We start from the raw sequence: 22,182 nt of genomic DNA, 5'->3' as shown, positions 1-22,182 counted from the left end.
TGTACCATACATAAAGAAGAGTGAAAAGCAGAAGAAAGATGGAGGTCCTCGAACAAAATTCATTTTTAGACCACTAGTTATAATTGCCACTTGCTATATTATGTGCTGAGTGGGATCTGGGGAGGGGTAGTGACAGGCACCCGGCTCTTTGGGTCTAGGATCTAATTCAGCGTCCAAGACAGGAGAAGAGACATCACTGCAGCTTGTGGTCTCGGTTGTCCCAGGTGGGTTAGGCCCCACAGCCTCACCAGGCTGAATGGCTGCAAATCTGGAAGGAACGATGATCAGTGGAAACACCACCTCTGGGTCAAAGGCAAAGCTAATGTCCAAAGAAACCTGGGAAACAGTCAGAAATTGAGAACAAGTGTAAAGAATGATTAATTCCTGTTCTAATCAATACGTAGTTAAGTTATAAATTTCTCATGTAGCTCATTTATCCACAAATGCTTACATATAACACAATTTTATTTCTGAGGGGATGTGATGCCACCAAGAAATTGTTTCATACCTTAACATAATATTCAACAGAGATGATTTCACAGTTAAGGATAGTGGAGATGGTATCATCAGGAATCTTCAACTGGCAGGACACAGTTTGCTCTGAGTTTGGACTGATAGTGCGCCCGGCCTCTTTGAATAGATTTTTAAGTAACTTCTCAGTATTGTACTTGCTGCGGTACACTGTTTTTTGTTCAAGTTTGATTTTGGGTCTCGTGTTCTTGGAAGAGGAGTTGCAGATTTTGGCAACAATAGATAAAGTTTCACCTGTCAAAATCAAATAATAACATTAAACGGGATTTTTAAATCTATCAGCATTTGCTGTGCAACGTGAAGTTACTTTACCTGGAGTGCAAACATTCCTGTCAATGGTAGCAGACATTTGGACCCGTCCCTGGGAGAGCCCACCTATGTTTTTACTCACTGTACCAGATTGTGGATGCTATGACAGATCACATAGAGAAACATGTTTACAATTTAATGCATGTGATTTTTAATGTGGGCTTTTATATTGAACACTTTTCACTTAGCAGTCACAAAGCACTTTCCAAATATCACATTTATAGCATGTATCAGTGCAGTGCTTACCATCCCTTCCCAAAACTGTTGAAACGTCTTGGAAATGAAGTTGATCTTTTTTTTAACTTTAGAAGGCCACCACCAGCTCCTGGATATTTTTGCTTCACACATGTACACAATTTTTCCATCTACCCCCTTGAAGGATGAAGGCATGCTCCTGGAAAACAGAAGAGTGGGGAATTCATGCATTTGCAAAAGCAAATGATTAAATGTTAATGAGTATTAAATTCCCACTTACCCCTCTGGGATTTTGAGTCCGAACCTAAAAGTGTGAACTCCTTTCGGAAGTGAAGTGCCTGCAAGAATAAGCTAAACACTTTTACAAATGTCAACTTCTTCACAGAACTTTACATTTACATACGTATTCTTTAAATGTAGTGTCTTCTTTATATCTGCTACACTATTTCAGTCTTTCATTCTTCCAACTTTTCTTTTTGTGTGACTGCTTTTTAGTGCTATGCCAGTAACTGCAAAAAACAAATTCACTCTTACATACGGTATATATTTCATCCTTTCACAGTATTTAAGAGTCAAAACTGACCCGGGTTAAGAATTCCCTCGTAAGTTTTTCCAATTAATTTTGAACTGCGGATCAATTTAAAATTTATAAATAGCCTTTCTGACATTATAAATGGATGATTATTTCTTAAAGTTTCAGAGAGGAGGGACAGTGCTTTTTTTAGGCTTCACAACACTCACACATTTGCTGTCACAGAATATCATGTCATATGTTACATAAGACATGAAGTTATAACAGCTATAATGATTCAAATAAGTCAATTTTAATGTGTTCATTTTTAGATTTTCTTTCAGTGTTGGTACTTGTGCTTGCGGGTGCAAAGCATGACTACTAACAGATAGGCATATACCTGCATTTATGAAGTGCTTTTCTACATTTATTGACTGGTCAAAGAGTTTTTAAGTACAATTCAAATTTTAGTCATGCATTTATATGGCACTTTATTCTTTACATTTCATCTTCCTCACATCCACGGCCAATTTAGAATAACCAGTTGTCCTAACACATATGTCATTCGGAGCAAGACAAAATCGAATCCACTCAAAGGACTCTGGATGAGTCAAATATGCACGTTCTGCACTATTTCATAATATTCTTACTATTTCAGTGTTTGGAGATTCCCCTATGACCCTTGAAAGAGCAGCATGTCTGTCTCTGTGGGAACCTGGTAAAGTGTGGTGGGAACACAGATACTTCTCTTGAAACTGTCAAGGATTCGCTTTGAAGTCCATTACGGGGCGATCGTGGCTCAAGAGTTGGCAATTCGTCTGGTAATCGGAAGGTTGCTGGTTCGAGCCCCGGCTCCGACAGTCTCAGTCGTTGTGTCCTTGGGCAAGACACTTCACCCTTTGCCTACTGGTGGTGGTCAGAGGGCCCGGTGGCGCCAGGGCAGCTGTGGCTACAATGTAGCTTGCAGTGTGTCAATGGGTGGATGACTGAATGTAGTGTAAAGCGCTTTGGGGTCCTTAGGGACTAAGTAAAGCGCTATACAAATACAGGACATTTACCATTACCACAGTCCCTTCAGAAAATATATACGGACATGATACATATAGTTTGAGACTTTGAGATTTCCTGTTGGTTCTAAAATCCATCTAAATAGATACGGTTCAAATTTGAACTTGATGTTTTTAACTTTATAATACTCCCCGTGACTAAGGGTGTAATTCCCCTATAATTAAATGGAACTTCATCATAATTTATTGGAAATTACAAGGTCATTTTATTTGCATACAAATACTTAATGTAGGTACACTAGAATAAGCGGTAAGAAGTTTGGTTTTTACAGGACACAAAGAAATAAATTTGTTGTAAGTAAATGTAAGTAATTTTAGATACCGCATAATTTGCTGGTAATTTAGCAGAAAAACAAACAATATTTCTCCATCTTAGATTCTAAGTACGGTGTTCTTTTTGGGGCATGGGCTGGATTATGGATTGGCTTAATCTTGCCTAACCTCTGGATATTTTACAGGAGACACACATTATGCATAACTACTACATAACTCGTTTTAAGGAATGTGTAATTGTCTGAATAAAAATTGCCAATCTTATATTTTAAGGGTGTGGGCCATATTATGGGGTGATCTTATCTTCCCTTTTTAAATTTTTATACATTTTGCTGTTGTGATTGATGGATTTTCTAATATTCAATTGTCCTTTTTTACTACACTGTACTATTTTTGTTTAAAGTCAAAATGGGTCAAATCTAAAAAGGATACAAGGTTTAATCAATTAGAATTATTTTTTATTACTTGAACTGGGATCATATCTCACTTTATTTATTATAATTAATATTATTTTAATATTTAAACATTTTGTTGTTCTCATTGTTTCAGTGCAAATCTTTCTTTCCATAGATGCTTATCTTCATGGGCAGTTCTATTCGACACATGGCCAACTGCTTTTATTATAAAATTCTACAAAAAACAACAATCTCTCCAGGTTTTAAACGAGTAAAACCTCTTACCTTTACCATTGTCTTCCAGTAAGGGTTCCTTTACTTTGAAATATCTCTTTTTTGAAGTGAACGTCATCTGGAACTTTCCTACTCCTTCTGTCCATTTTGTCTTTGCATCTCCTTTGGCTTTTACAGTGAGGCTTTTAACGCTGACATTTGTTGTCAGTCTGAAACTAACTGTGCCCACTATAGTATCTCCTTCAGAATAACTACCGTCTTCATTAGTCGTTTCAAAAGTCAAATGAAAGTCCTTTATCAAAGACATTTCAGAGATGAGTGAAAAGCGATGTGTTTCTCATCACAGATAAACTGATTTAAGGGGCTTGACAGGAGGCTCCACCTAAAAATTAACATCATGACATCTGATTTGACTACATTTATTACAAAATGAATTTAAGTAGCAACCTCATTTTGACCAAAATGTGTCACCCATTAGTTGCAGAAACAAAAGTCCTTTATCAAAGACATTTCAGAGATGAGTGAAAGGTAATGTGTTTCTCATCACTGATTAACTCATTTAAGGGGCTTGACAGGAGGCTTTTAGATCATGACCTCTAATTTTACCCAATAACAAAAGTTCTGAGACATTTATTACAACATTAATACTAACTGCAACCTCATTTTGCCAAAAATGTGTCACCCATGAGCTGCTTAAATGTCTGGCCTGCTATGTTTGGGTGAAGAAGAAAAAAATCTGGGTGAGACAAAGATGAGAGGTTTAGAGCACCTGTCAATGGTAACGCACAGGTTGCTTGTAGTCCCTGTTTAGATAAAGGTATCTCCAAGATGCTGTATTTGTACAGTATGTAATCAGTGACAAATACATAAACATAACATGACTCAATAACCTTGTAATTTTCCCATCTTCTACTCTACATGTAAATATAGTGTCTCCAGAGAAGGAAAAGATATAAAATAAAAGTCCTTATTACATAACAGCTTATTAACAAAAACTTCATAAGAAACTACAAACTACTCTCAAATCTAGGATAAGGCCATGCTGTAGCCCAGGTGACTGCCGATGACTGCTTGGATCAACAAAAGACTTTAAAAAAGAAACAAAGACTGGATCAGAAAATGAAGCTTAAACCAAAGGACTGAAACACTGAAGCAACAGAATTTATTTATTAAAATAATTTAATAATTTCTCATTGTTTGTTCTGTCGGTTTGTGTGTTTCATTTCATTTATTTATTTATTTATAAAGCACATTTAATAACAACAGGGAGTTGACCAAAGTGCTGTACAAAATAACAATTAAACAATGACATTAACAACAACAACAGGTAAGAAAATTAAAAGAAAATTAGGACAAAAGAATTGGTAACTCTCATATAGTTTCGAAAGCCAGAGTAAAAAAATGTGTTATAAGATGCAATTTAAAAAGAGCAACAGTCGGGGCCTTTCTAATGTGGAGAGGTAGATCATTCCACATTTTTGGTGCCACAACCGCAAATGCCCGATCTCCTCTATGAACCATCCTAGACTTATGTAAGGTAAGGAGTAGATGATCACTTGATCGCAGGGCTCTAGAGGGCTCTGTGTTGCTGGAATTCCACTGACATCAAGAGGTGAAAACTGTGCTCATCAACATGATTTAATTCACAGCTCAGTTTGTTAAGGAGGAAGAGGTTCAGAGGAAGTTGGAGCTTGTTATCATCATGGGTTCATCCGGTCAGAATGACAATGAACAATCATCAATTACTTCCAGGTTTGTCATTTTATTTGAATAATCAGTATTAAATGACACACATGGACTGCCAACTCTGAAACGAAACAAAGTGTGATTTAAGTCATTCATTAACTTAAAATAATATGTGAACTCAGGAGACCCAAAAAACTTCACCTCAGCTGCCGCCCCATGTGGAAGTGAAGAAAGACTGAATTGTAGGTGAGTGCAGTCCTTATATAACGTGTGACAGGTGAGTGCAATTAAGGGCAAGCACCACACCCAATCAAAGGTGAGGAAAGTAAACAGGGTGAATCTGGCGAAGTGAGTGAGTGTGCTGAAAGGTGAGTCTTTACAACCACTTTCAGAAACCTTAAGCCAGTACTTGGGTGATAATCTCTGACCACTTTATGTAGGGTTCTGACCAGACTCATCTATAAAAATGAGGCAGATACTAAAACTTTCTTTTGATTAAACACGTTTGGTCCATAATTGGTCAGATTAATCTTATTGTACCACCAAAACGTTTTTGTATGCAGCTTTGAGTTCCTTTGTGTAACAACAGCTGAAACACTGCTAGTAGACATCTAGCAAGGAGTGCCAGATGTACCACCTAATGGTTCTATTTCATCACTGGCTCAGCACCTAGCAAAGGCATACACAAACAATCAACCTTCTTGTCACGTAACTCAGCTAAGAAATGTAAACTGGCTCCTGTTTTCCGAATGGGAATGTCATTACCATCATTACCTTGTTTGACAGCTGCTTTTCCTTGCTCTACAGGGTGGGCCATTTTTATGGATACACCATAATAACATGGGAATGGTTGGTGATATTAAAGTCCTGTTTGTGGCACATTAGTAATTGTGAGGGGGCAAACTCCTCAAGATGGGTGGTGACCATGGTGGCCATTTAGAAGTCGGCCATCTTGGATACAACTTTTGTTTTTTCAATAGGAAGAGGGCCATGTGACACATCAGACTTATTGGTAATGTCACAAGAAAAACAATGGTGTGCTTGGTTTCAGTGTAACTTTATTCTTTCATGAGTTATTTACACGTTTCTGACCACTTATAAAATGTGTTCAATGTGCTGCCCATTGTGCCCACCCTGTACTTAGCCCTCTCTCTTTCAGTGCCCGTGTTCTTCTTCACTGGTGTTTACTTGGGTACTATGTGTGTGTATTTATATTGTATTGCTGCTTCCTAATGATTCTTTAATCAGTCACCGACCTTTTACTGTGTCAGTTCTCCTTATAAGTCCAGTTCTGGAGAAAAATTTGGTTGCTTTCAAGAACCTAAATAACAGTCTCCTTCCCCCTACTGAGTCATTTACTTGGCTATCCTTTTGCTTCAGGGTATTGCCTGCAAAATCAAATCAAAATGGATTCTACTGCTTGTCTTTCTTAACACTGAGTACAATAGCCCATTAGCCCACACAGGATGCATCCTCATCCAATTCAAAGTCTCCTGATGACGGCGTGCTTCACTCCATTAGTACCCATGCCTCTTATTTCTCTCACCTTCCTTTGTACCATACATAAAGAAAGAAGAGTGAAAAGCAGAAGAAAAAGGGGGAGGTCCTTTTCCATCAGGGAGAGAGTTCCTGGTCACTTTAGAAAAAGCCCAAGGCATTTAAAAAGCAGAAAAACTGCAGATAGGAAGCAACAACATTTCAAAATAAAAGTATGCCAAAAATAAGAAAAGAAAATCATCTATAAAACCAAACTAAGAAAACACTAGGAATAAAACAGGTCCTGTCAGGCCAGCTCCACCTAAAAAGGGCAGAAGATGATGGAACTTTCTGTAATTAAACATGTGAAAATACTTTTTTAATTTACCCCTGAAACACTCAATAAAAGAAGAGTCACTTTGTGTAACAATAGCTGAAAGGCTACCAATTGACCTCAAACCAGATGGGGGCATGTCCAACAACAAACAATTGGTGACCAGATTTCTAGTCTCCTTCACTAACCTGTTAAACTGTGACTTTTGAGGTTTCACTTGCTGTTTATATTTAGCTTAATTGTTTACCAGATCCACTTCAGCTTCTGTAGTGATTCATTTTAATGATGGTAAATGGAGGCTTATAATGGAGGCCCCCTGCGGAAATTGTGGCAGAGCATCAGGTCCTGGATATTACACTGAAGGTGGTGTGAAAACTGGAGCTCAGAACCCTTGTGGAGCAGCTTGTGGCCACTGGTCACCACTTAGTGTGCTTGCATGCCGAGCACGATCTGAAGTGGGGTACTGACAAATCCTGGGTACAGGATCAAATCCAATAGGTAAGGACAAGGGAAGTGATGTCACTCAGCTGCCATTCAGCCTGGTGAGGCTGCCATTCAGCAATAATAATAATTAAATTAATACAATAATTTAATTCATGTTGTTGTGCCCTTTTGTAGTTATTTTTGCATACCATTTTTAATAATAAATAAGTTAAAACATTTTCTGTGTCTATCATTTATTTGCAAATATTTGTACCCTCTGTACAAGAGCGTAGCAAGCTCTAATACTGACCAGTAAGAAACCACCACACTCACACTGCAATGGGGTACACAAGATTTATTTTTTCCCCTCCAAGTCAGACTAGTGGCTGAAGACAACTCTGGCCTGGAATCCAAGGCCCAAAGCCGCCACTGTCAGGATTGTTAGCCTGGTTACAAACAAGAAAAGGTGGTCACTCGGAAGAACAAGCAGCCAAAAACGTATCAATCTTGCATCTTCCTGAGAAAGACTTTCCACCCACCTTATCAGGCCTGGTGTTGTTAGAGGGTGGGTCTCTACACCAGCTCCTGGGGTTTCCGCTCTCAAGCTCAAACTTCTCCAAATCTTGACCAATTTCCTTTCCTTGAGCACAGAGGGTCTCCAATCCAGTATTTTTATCCCAGCAGATCTACATGAATCCTAATTCAAACAAGTCCTCCCTCCAGCATCATTAGATTATTTTCAAACTGCTTCCAAACTACAGACTGGGAGGTGCTATGCAGCTCACATGGGGAGGATATCGACACACTAACCACCTGCTTAACAGACTATATCAACTTCTGCTTGGATAACACTCTACCAACCAGGAAAGTTACTCCAAGGGTGTTACTCCAACAACAAGCCATGGCTGACTTCAGATCTGAGGACCCTGCTGAAGCAGAAAAGGAGGGCTTTCAGATCTGGAAACAGAGAGGAAATGAGGAGAGTCCAGAAGGAGCTAAGGAGAGAGATAAGGAGGGGAAAGGACAGCTACAGACTGAACACCATCATTGGATGGAGCACTGTGAGCGGAGGGGGTCCAGAGTCTGGAGACCAGGTTTTGGCTAACAGATTGAACCAGTTTTTTAACAGGTTTGATTCAGTAGCCCTTCCCTCCCCCATCCAGCAGAACTCTTCACACCTCTCTGGAACCACCCATAGCACCGGGGACATCAAATGCACCTCACCTGCCTCCCTTTTCCTTTTCCTTCAACGACTCTACTGCCCCCCATGGGGGCCCCACAAGGAACAGTACACGCCCCTTTCCTCTTCACCCTGTACACTGCAGACTTCAGTTATAACACCGACACTTGCCATCTCCAGAAGTTCTCAGAAGACACCGCCATTGTGGGTCGGGTGTTGGAGGGAAATGATCTGGAATACAGGGGGGTCATCAATGACTTCGTCAGCTGGTGCAAACAGAACCATCTTCGCATCAATGCCAGCAAGACGAAGGAGCTGGTGATTGACTTCAGCAAGAAGCCACCCCCTATTACACCAGTGAAAATCCAGGGTTTGGACATTGAAACGGTGGAGGAGTACAAATACCTGGGTGTTCACCTCAATAACAAACTGGACTGGTCCACAAACACAAATGCACTTTACAAAAAGGGTCTAAGTTGTCTCCACCTGCTACACGGCTGAGATCCTTCAGCTGAGATCCTTCAGGGACATTTTATGACACTGTCGTTGCGTCTGCTATTTTCTATGCTGTGGTCTGCTGGAGTGGTGGAATGGCAGAGGGACAGGGGGAAACTCAACAAACTGGTCAGGAGGGCCAGCTCTGTCCTGGACTGTCCGCTGTCCACTGTCGAGCAGGTTGGGGAGGAGAGGATGTTGTCTAAGCTAACATCCATCCTGGACAACACCTCCCACCCCCTGCATGAGACTGTACGAGCACTGAGCAGCTCGTTCAGCAGTAGACTTTTACACTCACAGTGTAGGAAGGAGCGCTACCGCAGGTCATTCTTACCAGCAGCTGTCAGACTCTATAATGCAGCTTAACATTCTGTTTGGTCATCTTACTCACCAGCTTGTTTATTTACTGTACATTTTATACATAGCTCTGTAGATTTTATACATAACCCTGTACATTTTATATATATCTCCGTACAATTTTTTTTTTAAATTTCTATACATATTCTGTACATTGTTACCTGTATATACCTGTACCTCAAATCCTTCCCAATCAGTACTCCCTGTACTCAACTCCAAATAGCTGGCAGCTGGACTAGAGTAGACTCTCCACTCCTCACAAAAGACACAAAAACACCAAAGCATGCAATTAGTAAAAAGAAAAAAAAAAAAAAAAAAAAGGAATAATAATCCCAACCCAAATGTTCAGTGGAGGATTCTCTGCATTCTTTTCCATCATGCTACACTCTGCAACACACACCCCAACTTTTTCTATAGCCCGTCCTCGGGTACTCTGTTCAATATATCGAGATTGGGGTTTCCCAAAATTCTCATGGGCAGATCTCCTAAGACCCTCCTGAGCAGTAGGGACCGATTAGTGAGAGGGGGGATAGTGAACTAGCCCTGGCTTCTGCTGTGCCGTGCTCCGTAAAAGCAACCACTGATCCGAGACTGTTGCTATATAATTTGTGGCTGTAGTCTCTGGTTCCGGGATGCCACCTCTTGTTGCATAGTTATCTGATGGTAGAAAAGTGCATAAGCGCAGATGATTGCGATGAACCACTCTGACAGGACCATCCTTACCTTCCAAATTCTGTAAACTGGATTTGTAGGGCTTGGCTGACTGACTATGATTTGGATCTCTTCCTGCCGATGTGCTGCCAGTTTACCTTGTCTCTTCTTGTTCTATGGACTAAAACACTCTCCTGGGAGCAATGGAGCTGCTCTAGCTTGAACATCATACCTGTCCTTCATCCTGCTTGCAGCCTTCTGACTGTTCTTCTCCACCATGCTACACTCTGCAACATATTTACAAACAAAGGTAGTTTCATTTATGAGGTAATGTAACATCACTTTCATTCCTTGGTGTAATACTGAACTGAGATTGTGTTACAGTTATGGATAGTGGGAATGGCATCGTTAGGAATCTTTAACTGGCAGGAGGCTATTTGCTCTGAGTTTGGATGGATGGTCTCCCAGATCATTTTGAACTGAGTACTCTCACTGGTTTTACTGTGGCTTTTGGTACCATACATTATTTTTTGCTGAAGTCCCAATTTGAGCCTCATGTCCTTGAAAAAGGAGTTGCAGATTTTGGCAAAAACAGATTTCACCTGTCGAAAAAAACTATAGCAGTAAACTAAATTAATAAATGTAACAACATTTGGTAGCTCAAGCATGATACTTTACCTGGAGAACAAACTCCTCTGTTAATGGAAGCAGACATTTGAATGTTTTCCTTGGAGGGGCCACTCTTCTATTACTTTACTAGATTAACATAATACCTCATGGGGAATGCAGAAGAAAGGTGTACCAGCTAACTGGTTTTTATATTGTACTATTTTTATATGGTATATTTTTTAATTTTATCAGAAATACATTTCATTTTAAAAGTTATAGCACACTTTCCTAATATCCAGTTTATTGTATATGTCACTGCAGTGTTTACCATCATTTGAGCAGTTTGTAGGAAGGACTTTTTTTTTTGTAGTATTTTAAAAGGCCATCGCCTGTCCTTGAGATCTTTGCTTCAACCCTGTAGACAACTTTTCCATGTTTCCCCTGGAAGGATGAAAGCATGTTCCTGTAAAACAGAACCAGAGGAGAATCTAGATATTTACAAAAAATATGACACGACATTAATGCTGGTATCTAGAAATTCCCACTTGCTCCTCTTGGATTTTAAGCCTGAACCTAAAAGTTTGGACCCCTTTGGGAAGTGAAGTAGCTGCAAAAGAATTTGTTTTATCTTTCCCTGTAGAGACCTTAAAAAAGCACCTTGCCCAAACTGGACTGATATATTTATAATTTACTGCTGATTATTTAATTCAGTTTGTGTTCTCAAATGTACGTTTGCTATTTAACCCCTTCAGTCTCCCTTTTATCCATCTTTTCTTTTGTATGAATCATTTCAGAGCTATTGCAATAGTTCAAATATCTTCTTACTATAATGTACGTGCCAGTAACTGCAACGTTAGTCAACATTCAAAACACACTTCTTAGTTCTGCACAGATTTCCCAATGTCAGTAAGTACTTTTCCCCTAATATTTCTTTAAATATTGTTGTCTTTTTACATTGCAAGTGTTTTAACTATAAAACTGGTCTACTTTCATTCAAATTTTTTGAAATTACTGTCATGGTACTGGGTCTTGTGACCCAGTATGTGGGTTTTTAATGTATCATTTTGTATTCATTGGTGTTCTAGTTTCAGTTTGGCTCATCTAGTTAATTTCCAGGTTGCTATTTCGTCCTTTGTTTCTTAAATTCCTTTTGTCATCTCCCCCTGTACTCAGCCTCCCTGGTTCATGCGCCTACCTGTCATGTGTCATGTCTGTCTCTCTTGTTGTCAAGTTCGTTTCATGTCTATGTCGCCGTGTTTCCTGTTTTATTTTGAAAGAGTCTGGTGTTCTTTGTTCACTGCATTTAGTTTTACTCTCCCTTGTGTTGTCATTATGTTTCATTCTAGTCAGCTGTGTCCTCATGTGTCTCCAATTCCCCAGATCACCTCATGTGTGTATTTAGTCCTCAGTCTTGCTGTGTTCAGTGTCGCGTTGTCTGTGTTATTTCCCCTACTCCTTGTCACGGTTTCCCAGTCAAGTCCTAGTAAGTCATAGTATAAAATCACAGTAAGAGTCATAGTTTCCCAGTCTATGTTCAGGTTTTCCCTCAGTTACTTTGTTGTTTTTTTCCGTGAGTTTTCAGCCCTAAATAAAGGCTCGCCTTTTGTTAAGTCCAGTTTTGTCTCCTCGCCTCTGTCTGCTCTTGGGTCAGAAATGGTCCGCCCTGAGTCTGGTTAGCAATCCAATATGGTGGCACTGAACATAAACTGCAGTAAAACTGTAAACTTTTAATCTACACTGCTACTATTGTGTATTTTTAACATACCAAATAAGCCATACAAATGTGGTTTTTTTAACTAAAATAATAAGTATTGTGCTTGTGATACTAGCATGGCTTTACCTTGCCAAGAACCCAAACAGATCTTGTTTTTCCTTGTTTTTTCTGAAAAACGCTAACTCGAGAGGTTCTGCCATCTGAGTTCAGAGGCCTCTGGACACATTTTTACTTGTCATTACTACTGTTATATTAGTCTGACAACCTTGTTTAACCAATGCAGCTTTCATAGTTGTGACATAATACAAGAACTGCAGCTGCTTTGTGGTTTATTGACACCTGCAGACCTATTTTCTCTGAAAACAAGGCAAAAGTCACAACCACTTAATCACATCATGGTTAAGTGAACTGTGCTACATATAAGAAAGACTTTGAAATGACACACATTTGCACCGTTGTCTGACATTCGTGTATGAAAACAGCTCATATAACTCTAGTGTTTAAAAAACTTACCAAGTGTTAATGCCTTAGCCTTTTTGTGATGACAGTATGTACCATGAAGTACATAAAAGCATCTTTTTTGAGTGCTTTATTTGAGGATTCACTTTTGGAAATAGTATGCAATACAAACAAAATGTTTTGTATATACAAGTGGTGAAACGTGACTTGTCTTATTTTCATCACATTATAATTCAGCTCTAGTAAATTTCAGTGAGAATTATACTTTATGCTTCTGTAAATTTAAATGAAAGGTTTGCTATTTTATAAAAATGGAAAACATTTTGAATGAATTTTTGTTTTTCTTAAACTGTCCAATGCTTTATACGAGCAGATAAAAAATAATAATGTGTCACTTTTCATGTACTCCACTCTACTTCACATGATACTGCTTCTCATGATACTGCCAAAGGGAAGTATGTATAAAATAAACAGAATTGGTCCGAGCACAAACTCCTGTGGAACTACACAATTATGTCTTCAACAGTTTGCTGTTAAGAAATAGAGTACAATTTAACAGCATTTCAGCAGTGTTTAATGTTCATTTTCATGATTCTGATGGACTGAGCATTATTTCTGTTTTTTGTTTGTTTAAAAATGCAGGTTGTCTCTTGGGACCTAGTACAGAATATGCTTTCACTGCCCAAAATATGTCAGTAATGGTCTGACTTCACATAATGATCTTAACCAAGAGGAAGAGAGAGCAACACATCACCAAAAAGCAGCTGCAGCAGGTAGTGTGGTTGTACTTTTATTCATTTATTTATTTTCGAAATAACAGATGGTATAGGTATATGTATTTGGCTGGTTCTGAAATCATACCACCATGTCTTTGTATGTCTGACCGCACAAAGAAACATAAAGGTCATGACCATAGGTGAGAGTGGAGGACAGTAAATCTAGAGCCTCGCTTTTACACTCAGCTTTCTCTTCTCTTTGATCTCCCCCCCCCCCCCCTTCAGCTAAGGATCATGGCCTCAGACTTGGAAGTGCTAATTCTCACACTGGAGTGGCTGCCAACCACTGTGTCAGCTGGAGGCCACCACCTGATAAACAGAACCACATCATCTGTGAACTACAGAGATGAGATTCTGAGACCACCCAAGTGGCTGTCAAGAGGCCTTTTGCCACTTCCCGACTATATCTAGTCTAGGCTTAATTATTCTTTCAAAATTTATAATCACCTCCTGCTGTTCTGATACTACTTCAATTCTATCTGTATAGAATTGGACATTTTTTAGATAAATTCTAAATTAAAAGTACTCCTTCATTTTACTGATTAGGAACATTTCAATTCTTAACAAGGTTTAACAAGACAGTTTTAGTTACTAAAAGACCCCAAATTCTCCTCTGACAGCTGATTATAAATGTATAATATATAGATTTCCTACAAGAAAATTAGTGGATAATAGAGAACAAGAGAGAGAAAGAGAGCATAAGAAAGAGCAAGATGAGAGAGTCAGCAATAAGACATGCTTAGCACACAAGAGGTATACAGAAAGTCAGTTTAATGTACTTTGCTCATTTAAAACAACAGGAGACAATCAAAAGTACTTTCTAGAAAAATAAATTTACATTTCAGGTTTACAGAAAACGAGTTTCAAAATAAAAAATAGATAAATAACATGATTAAAAAATAAGCAAAGATTACAATGATGATTAAAAATATGATTCAAAAAGTAAAAAAAAGAAAGAAAGAAAAGAAAAGTATAAAACCCTTGGGATAAATTTGTGAAAGAAGAAAAAATTATAATGAATGAAATAAAAATACATGCTTTATCAGAGGTGATTGACCACTGCAACTTAGCTATACAGTGTTCCCTTGTTTATCGCGGGAGTTACATTCTAAAAATAACTAAATAATAAGTGAAATCCGCGAAGTAGACAACTTTATTTTTACAATTATTTTAGATGTTTTAAGGCTGTAAAACCCCTCACTACACACTGTTTTCAGGTCTAGAACATGGGAATAGAGCAGCTGCAAGAGAATTCAACATTAATGAATCAATGTTACAGAAGTAGAGGAAGCAAGAAGAATGATTTGAGTAAAATTAGACTTATCTGACTGTTTTGTTTCACTTAACCCTTTAAGACCTACCATAGAACCAAGTCCGCCAGAGCTTATATTATATTTTTACATGCTGTAGTGCCATTTTTGGGAGCATTTCAAGTTGCTATACATCAATACAACCATTATAGCCCAAATTTTAATAATATGTATGCATTAAGTGCATAGTAATTACATAAATTGCAAAAAAGTGCAATAAACTACAAAAAAAATTAAAATTGTTTTTGTTTTTTTAACATATATTTCTAGTTAGAGAAATTTAAGAGGCTTATCCCTCAAAACTGTAAATACAAAATAGTTGCACAAAATAGTTTCCCACCACAGGAAATTTATTTTGAGTGTCTTCATAGTTTTATTTTTGAAATACACCAATTTTTATATACTGCAGGAAAAACTAAAATAAATATTGTAATGCAAATTTGCAAAAAAACAGCATATGCATCAAAATAAATTATTTCCAGCAGTGCAATTTGAGTTCTAAGCATCCCAGAAACTATTCAGAAAGTCATAAAGTCAAACATAACTTTTAAAAACACCAGTATAGGCTTATAAGGCTCTGAAGGTAAAAAAAAAAAACCCTACATTTCCGCGAAAATGACGTCACTCCCGGTTTCGGGGAGGTAATGGCGGACATGCGATAGTTCGCGCTGATGTCTATTCCAGTGTAGGAAGTGTTACGAACAGCTGATCGGATTGGCAAAGGGTGTTTTCTGGAATATTATGTTTTTGTTGCTGCAAGTGGTTTTTATGCAATTTTTGCAAAGCTATATGTGGAAGGAAACCGTGACCTAGGACAAGCTGATGGCATAAGATGTAAGTACAACTCCTCCGGTTTCATATGCAAAAAAAATTATTGCGCTAGCTTACGCGGTTGCAGTTATACCGGGATTTAAAAATAGTTACGCAAAACGGAGCGTGCCCGCTCCGACCGGCTTTAATGGGTTAATGCGCCTTATAATCCAAAAATTATGGTAACTTCTACCTTCTAACCGATTCTAACCGGTGGTTAGCATCTTCCTCTGCTTCATCAACACTGTTGTGTATGTTGGGGAGAAAACTCACAAACATACAGTACAACACTTCAGAGTCACACTGCTGAAGATTTATGTAAATTTGACAAGCTGAACACATTCTGTACTGTACAGGAGACACGGCACAAGATTGGGCGCAGAACACGATGCACATTCATAGTTCCTGATCACTTTTTGCAGGGGCCTGTCTGATAAAATATTCCACAGGAAAACACCATCACTTTTGTACACACATTTGAATTGCTTTGTGCTCTCGTTTCAACACCCAGCGAAGCCACACACATGCTTTTGTGTCTCACTTCTGATTTTCAGAACTTTCACTACTCTGTTTAACAGGTACCTGGCATTTATTGTTAATCTTTAGCCTATTCACTTAATCCAGTTCAGCTTCTACAATCACTCATTCTAATGCTGGTAAATGGAAGTAAATAATGGAGATGGTTCTCCCTGCAGAATAGCTGGTTGCTGCACTGAATCCACTGTGAAAGCTGGAGCTGAGGACCCCAGTGAAGTAGCATCTTGAGGCAACTGGTTATAATTGCCCCCTTTTATGTCATCATCCTGAGGGGGATCGGGGGTGGGGTATTGGCAAGCACCTGAGCCTGTAGGTACAACATGTACCTTGTAACTGGTCGCCTTGGCTGCCCCACCCTCCCCCACAGATTGTCCTAAAGTCTCATCGGGCCATATGGGAGCAAGTCTGGAAGGAAGGATGACCAGTGGAAACGTCACTTCTGGGTCAAAGGCAAAACTAATGTCCAGATACACCTGGGAAACAGTCAGAAATGGAAAACAAAATGATTAAATAAAGATTATTATCTGTTATATAGTTGTAAAGATACTGAGTCAAGACACATATTTCCTGTTGCTTATTTACCCATGATAGTTTACAAATGAAGGAGTTTCATTGATAAGATACCGTGACATCACTATGAAATTGTTTCATACCTTGACATAATATTCAACTGAGATAATATCACAGTTATGGAGAGTGGGGGCAATGTCACCAGGAATCTTAATTTTGCAGGACACAGTTTGCTCTGAGTTTGGACTGATAGTGTCCCCAACCATTTTGCACAGAGTCTTGGAGGTGGGATTAGTATGTTTCTTGCAGCTGTACACTATTTTCTGTTGAAGTTTGAATTTGGGTCTCATTTCCTTGGAAGAGGAGTTGCATATTTTGGCAACAACAGATAAAGTTTCTCCTGTCAAAAACAAATCATAGCAATAAATTGCGTTTTTAAAATCTATCAACATTTGTTTTTTTCATGTTGCAGATATTTTACCTGGAGAACAAACACCTCTGTTAATAGTGGCAGACATCTGGACCTGTCCCTTGGAGCGACCACCCATGTTTTTACTCACTGAACCAGATTGCGGCTGCTGTAATAGAACATACAGATAAACGTTTTCCCAGGGCAACTTAATTCCTGAAATGACCAAAATGCAGAAAAATCTACTTCCTTTTTTTTGTAAACTTAAGACCAGATCCTGGTAAACATCATAAACACAGAACTCCCTGTGTTACAACTGGCGACTCCTAATGAAACATATGAAACTGTAACAGGACATTTATGTTTTTAAATCATATAAGATTTTGTCTTAAATATTTTTCATTTAGCATTTACAGCACACATTCTAAATATTTATAGCATATCACAGCAGTGTTTACCATCATTTGGACAGTGTGTGGACTGGACCTGGACATAAACTTGATCTCTTTTTGTGCATCAGAGGACCAATGCCAGCTCCTAGATATCTTTGCTTCCAACATGTAGGAAATTCTTCCATTTTTCCCCTGGAAGGATGAAGGCATGTCACTGTAGCAAAAAAATAAATAAAAACAGTGTAAAATTGTATTAAAATAATGTCATAACTATGCAAAAGGAAACTATGGAGTTATGACACAGTATTAATGTTTGAGGCTAGACATCTCCACTTACCAGTCTGGAAGTTTAAATGCGAAGAATAAACTGTTGACCCCTTGGGGAAGTACAGTGCCTGCAAGACAAGTTTGCTTAACTTTTCCTACACAGAGCAAGATTGATATATTTACGATTTACGATTTACTACTTTTCATTTAATTCAGACCATTAAAATGTGCTGTTTACTTCATCGCTTACTTCTTCCTATTGTCCGGCACTTTTGTGGTCATGATCACATCATGACTTATTTCATTGCTTTAATAGATATAGATAATTGTTTTTGTTTTATTTTTTATCTGTCAATAACTACAAAAGACAATTAACTTAAATTAAAAAAATGTGCACACCTTTTCAAAAACTATCAACTTCATAAACTACTCTTTTATTAAAAGTAAGATTTCTTTAAAAAAAAAAATCTTATAATTCCCACATTGCGTTTATCATTGTTACCATTACACGTTATCCCCTGCTTCACTCTAAAGCTTCAAAATTCCCATCCGAAACATTTAATTTCAAAACAACTCTGTCCGAGTTTAAAATGCGTAAACCACTTACCTTTAGGACTTTTTTCAACTACATAGCTCTTCACTTTGAAATATCTCCTCTGCGAAAAGTATTTTGTGTCGCCGTCTGACCACTGTGCGAAAGCGTCTCCTTTGATTTTCAGAGAAACGCTCTTGACTTTGACGTCTTTTGTCAGTCTAAAAATCACTGCGCCTACAATAACATCTCCTGGAGAGACAGTATCATCTTCGTTGGTCGCTATGTAAATCACATTTAAGTCCTTTATCGGAGACATTTTAGACCTGAGTGAAATGCGATGTGTTTCCCGTCACTGATAAACGGATCTGAATGGTGTGACAGGAGGCTCCTCCCTGTGAGTGACACCGTAATTTCGGACTGTAGCCGACACTAAAAGGTTTGGGACATTTATTACACACACACACACACACACACACACACACACACACACACACACACACACATATATATATATATATATATATATATATATATATATATATGATGATCGGCATAATGAATAACCACAGTTAAGGTGACTGAATGCTGATTAATATCAACTCAGTACACTCACAATCCTGTAATTCATATAATTCTAATTTAAATTGTTTATCGGAAACATTTAAAGACTGAACCAGTTAGTGGGATTTCTGCCAAAATTATAATATAATTATATAATATTTATACAATAAAATTATATTATAATTTTATATAATTAATACTGTTGCAGTAAAAGCAGGTGGAAAATAATCAAAGAGTACGTTTAATAGTCAGTAAAACTTTATAATTTTATCATCTTTCCATAGGCAAATTGCATCTGGTCGGGTTGTTTCTGTTGTTGGGCTGCTTATTCAACAAAGTTGATGAGAACATTATAGACTAGCTGACAAGAGTTTACAGCAGGCTCTGTTGCTTATAAGTCAGAAAATATGCAAATGAGGGAAAATGTTGCACGTTTGTTACGCCCATAAAATCAGCATGTTATGTATTTGTGTGTGGTTTCATTTATTTATCTATTTTCTTTCTTCTTCTTCTTCTTCTTCTTTAATTTTTATAATAGTAAGATGAGGCATGCTTGTGTATGGGTTGGTTGTTGAAGTCATACCTCTTTTTGTAACTCTGACCTAGTGTGTGGTCGGAAACTCCTGCCTCTTTTGTACCTCTGTGTGGTGGGAAACTTGTAGACTGCTCATGAGATTTTAGAAACAGTTCTTGTTTTGTTTCCTATGTCAGTTTTTTCTTTTTCTTGTTTTCAAGTGGCTGAACAAAGGTTTTCATGAAGTGTAGTACCACCAAAACCAGTTCACAAGTCAGTGATCTCCTATCAATCACACCCCCATTAAGTTAAAGTAAAAAACATTTATTATTATTTTTAAAAAATTAACTGCGCTGTCAAAAACTGTACTTCCACCAAATTCAGTTCTCATACCCACAGTTTCCTGATCACAAAACAGCTCTTTGAAATAAAAGTTTTGCTGTCAACTTGCAGGCTGAAGCCTAGATAAGTTTCTGGGCTCTAAGTATAGGTTCTGGAGTCAGTTGGTGTGTGGATGTGTGGTTTTTAACTGTGGTTTACTTGTAATCACCCTGCCTATTGTAAGCATTTTGTTTGTTTTGTTTTTTGGAAACACTACAATGTTGTCAATGCCATTGTTCTTTTAATTCAATATTTGAATTAAAACTGCTTTATTTTTCTGAAATCAAAGAGGATACCAATCCTCACTTTTTTCAAATTGTTGTTGTTATTTTATCAAATCAATTCATCTAATGCTACACTGTAGTATAAGACGCAAATTAGCACAAAGTTAGTTCAACTTCAGGGTCCTCAGTCTGTACAGTTAGGAAGCATAAACGATTGCAAATTTTTTTTTTGTTTTAAAAAAAAGATGCCGGAGAGGCAACAATAAGAAAACCCACGAAAAGGTAATGACGCAGACCATTGTTCTATCTCCTTTTCACTCCTGATGGATAATTCTCTTGTTTGGATTTTTGCCACTTTGCTTGTTGATGCCTGCAGGTAGTACAGCTCCTCCAGGATCATATATGTGCTAGGTCATTGTATGAGGAGATCTGCACAGTTCCACCAACGTAGCCCTCATATCTGCACCTTTGGGTGAGGAGAAATAGAAGGACCACTGCTTCATGCCTTCTACAACATAGTGATTACAACATTAGTGACTATGAAGGAGAAGACAAAGGAAAAGAGCACAGTTGGCAGCATTTGTGGGTTACCTGTGTAGGTTGTGGTTGTTGACACCTTCTGCAGACTTTGGTCTGGTGTTAGAGTGTTAAAGTTAATGTTCATGACTGAAAATGTGATCTAATTTTAAACACTAAGGAAACATGAACTATACTTTTATATGCCAGGCAAGTAAAATGAAGTTTGCCACTGATGTTTTATGTAGCATACAAGAGCTTAATGATGTAAAAATTTAAAAATATCTTGCCTGCTTCATTTTTATTCATCATGAGAACGAGTGCCCTCTAGGTGTTCGTAAACTCAAGCATAGGTTAGCTAACAAGGCATGTGCAGTTGAATGCAGGCAAAAATTATTGTAATATTAACCTATGTCAATGTAGGAAAAGTAGAAAAAGACTATGAAAATGAAAATAGAGTTCCTTATGGATGACCCAGCTGAGAAGAGTGGAGACCTGGTGGGAGTGCATACATGAGTGGCCAGGGATTGGAATTGATAAGAATTTAGAGATTCTGATTCCATTATTGATATCACTTGTCGATTCAGGTCCTTATAGATTCTCTTATCAATTGTCATTAGGTTCTCATTGGCACTGTTTTGAGAGTCACCAACATTGCTAAGCAGCAATAAAGACATTACATTTATGCAAATTAATTTCATGCTGTGGGTCAAATGTTTGTGTATGTTTGTTGAGCTATTTCCCCTCTTTGTTGTGATCAGTGTTGCAGTCATTACTCAAAAAAGTCATTATTATACATATTGCACATTACCTTTCTTAAAAGTAATGCAGTGAATGACTTAATTACTCTGTGGAAAAAGTAAAAAGTAATTTGCTATACTAGTGATTACATTATTTCCATGTTACTCTGTCAAGCAAAGATGAAAACAAGCACAAAAAGTGATTGCGACAGTGATTCCACTTTAGAAACATAAACGGGTAGTAAGCTTCAATTCAAGATTCAAGATTCTTTATTTGTCACATGCAAAGTTATACGAGTACAACATGCAGTGAAATGTATCCTGACATCCTCCTCGACTGTGCAAAAAGAGAGATTATACATTATATACATTAAGTGAATATATATATAGTATGTGGACATTATGTGCAGTAAGTAGCATTATATGGAAAGAAACTCCTCTCTGTTCCTGCCCGAATGGTCCGGAACCTTCTGCCTGATTGCAGAAGTTGAAACAGTTTGTTGCCAGGATGGGACGGGTCTTTCAATATCTGAGCTGCTCTAGACCAACATCTCCTGGTGTAGATGTCCTGAGGGAGGGGAGAGCAGTCCTGCAGCAGCGTTCTACCATACGGATCACTCACTAAAGAGTTTTTTGATCCATAAAGAACAGCTGTTCACATACCAGGATGAGATGCTCTGTGTGAGTACGCTCTCCACAGCCCCTGCATAGAAAGTCCAGAGGATCACTTGAGAGACCCTGAACTTCCTCAGTTGTCAGAGGTGGCACAGACACTGCCTAACCTGAATGGAGGCAGGCCAT

The 22,182-nt window shown here is 38.1% G+C and overlaps 2 protein-coding genes across 2 annotated transcripts; both read right to left on the bottom strand.

Moving 5' to 3' along the window:
• Positions 1-93: 93 nt before the first annotated feature.
• LOC134638243 (arrestin domain-containing protein 3-like) lies at positions 94-3,822 on the bottom strand. Its single transcript, XM_063488764.1, has 6 exons — positions 3,567-3,822; positions 1,316-1,373; positions 1,087-1,234; positions 844-940; positions 509-765; positions 94-336 (listed from the first exon to the last, which is right to left on the bottom strand). The coding sequence occupies exons 1-6, from the start codon at positions 3,820-3,822 to the stop codon at positions 94-96; spliced, it is 1,059 nt and encodes a 352-aa protein (XP_063344834.1).
• Positions 3,823-16,442: 12,620 nt separating this feature from the next.
• Positions 16,443-18,761, bottom strand: LOC134638242 (arrestin domain-containing protein 3-like). The gene is made up of 6 exons (XM_063488763.1): positions 18,518-18,761; positions 17,981-18,038; positions 17,710-17,857; positions 17,324-17,420; positions 16,986-17,242; positions 16,443-16,805 (listed from the first exon to the last, which is right to left on the bottom strand). Exons 1-6 carry the CDS (start codon positions 18,759-18,761, stop codon positions 16,443-16,445), a joined length of 1,167 nt encoding a protein of 388 aa, XP_063344833.1.
• Between the last annotated feature and the right edge of the window lie 3,421 nt (positions 18,762-22,182).

The sequence above is a fragment of the Pelmatolapia mariae genome, linkage group LG12, assembly GCF_036321145.2.
Source record: "Pelmatolapia mariae isolate MD_Pm_ZW linkage group LG12, Pm_UMD_F_2, whole genome shotgun sequence".
Taxonomy (NCBI): domain Eukaryota; kingdom Metazoa; phylum Chordata; class Actinopteri; order Cichliformes; family Cichlidae; genus Pelmatolapia; species Pelmatolapia mariae.
Note: the sequence above shows the minus strand (reverse complement) of the source record. Positions and strands in the feature narration are given on the sequence as shown.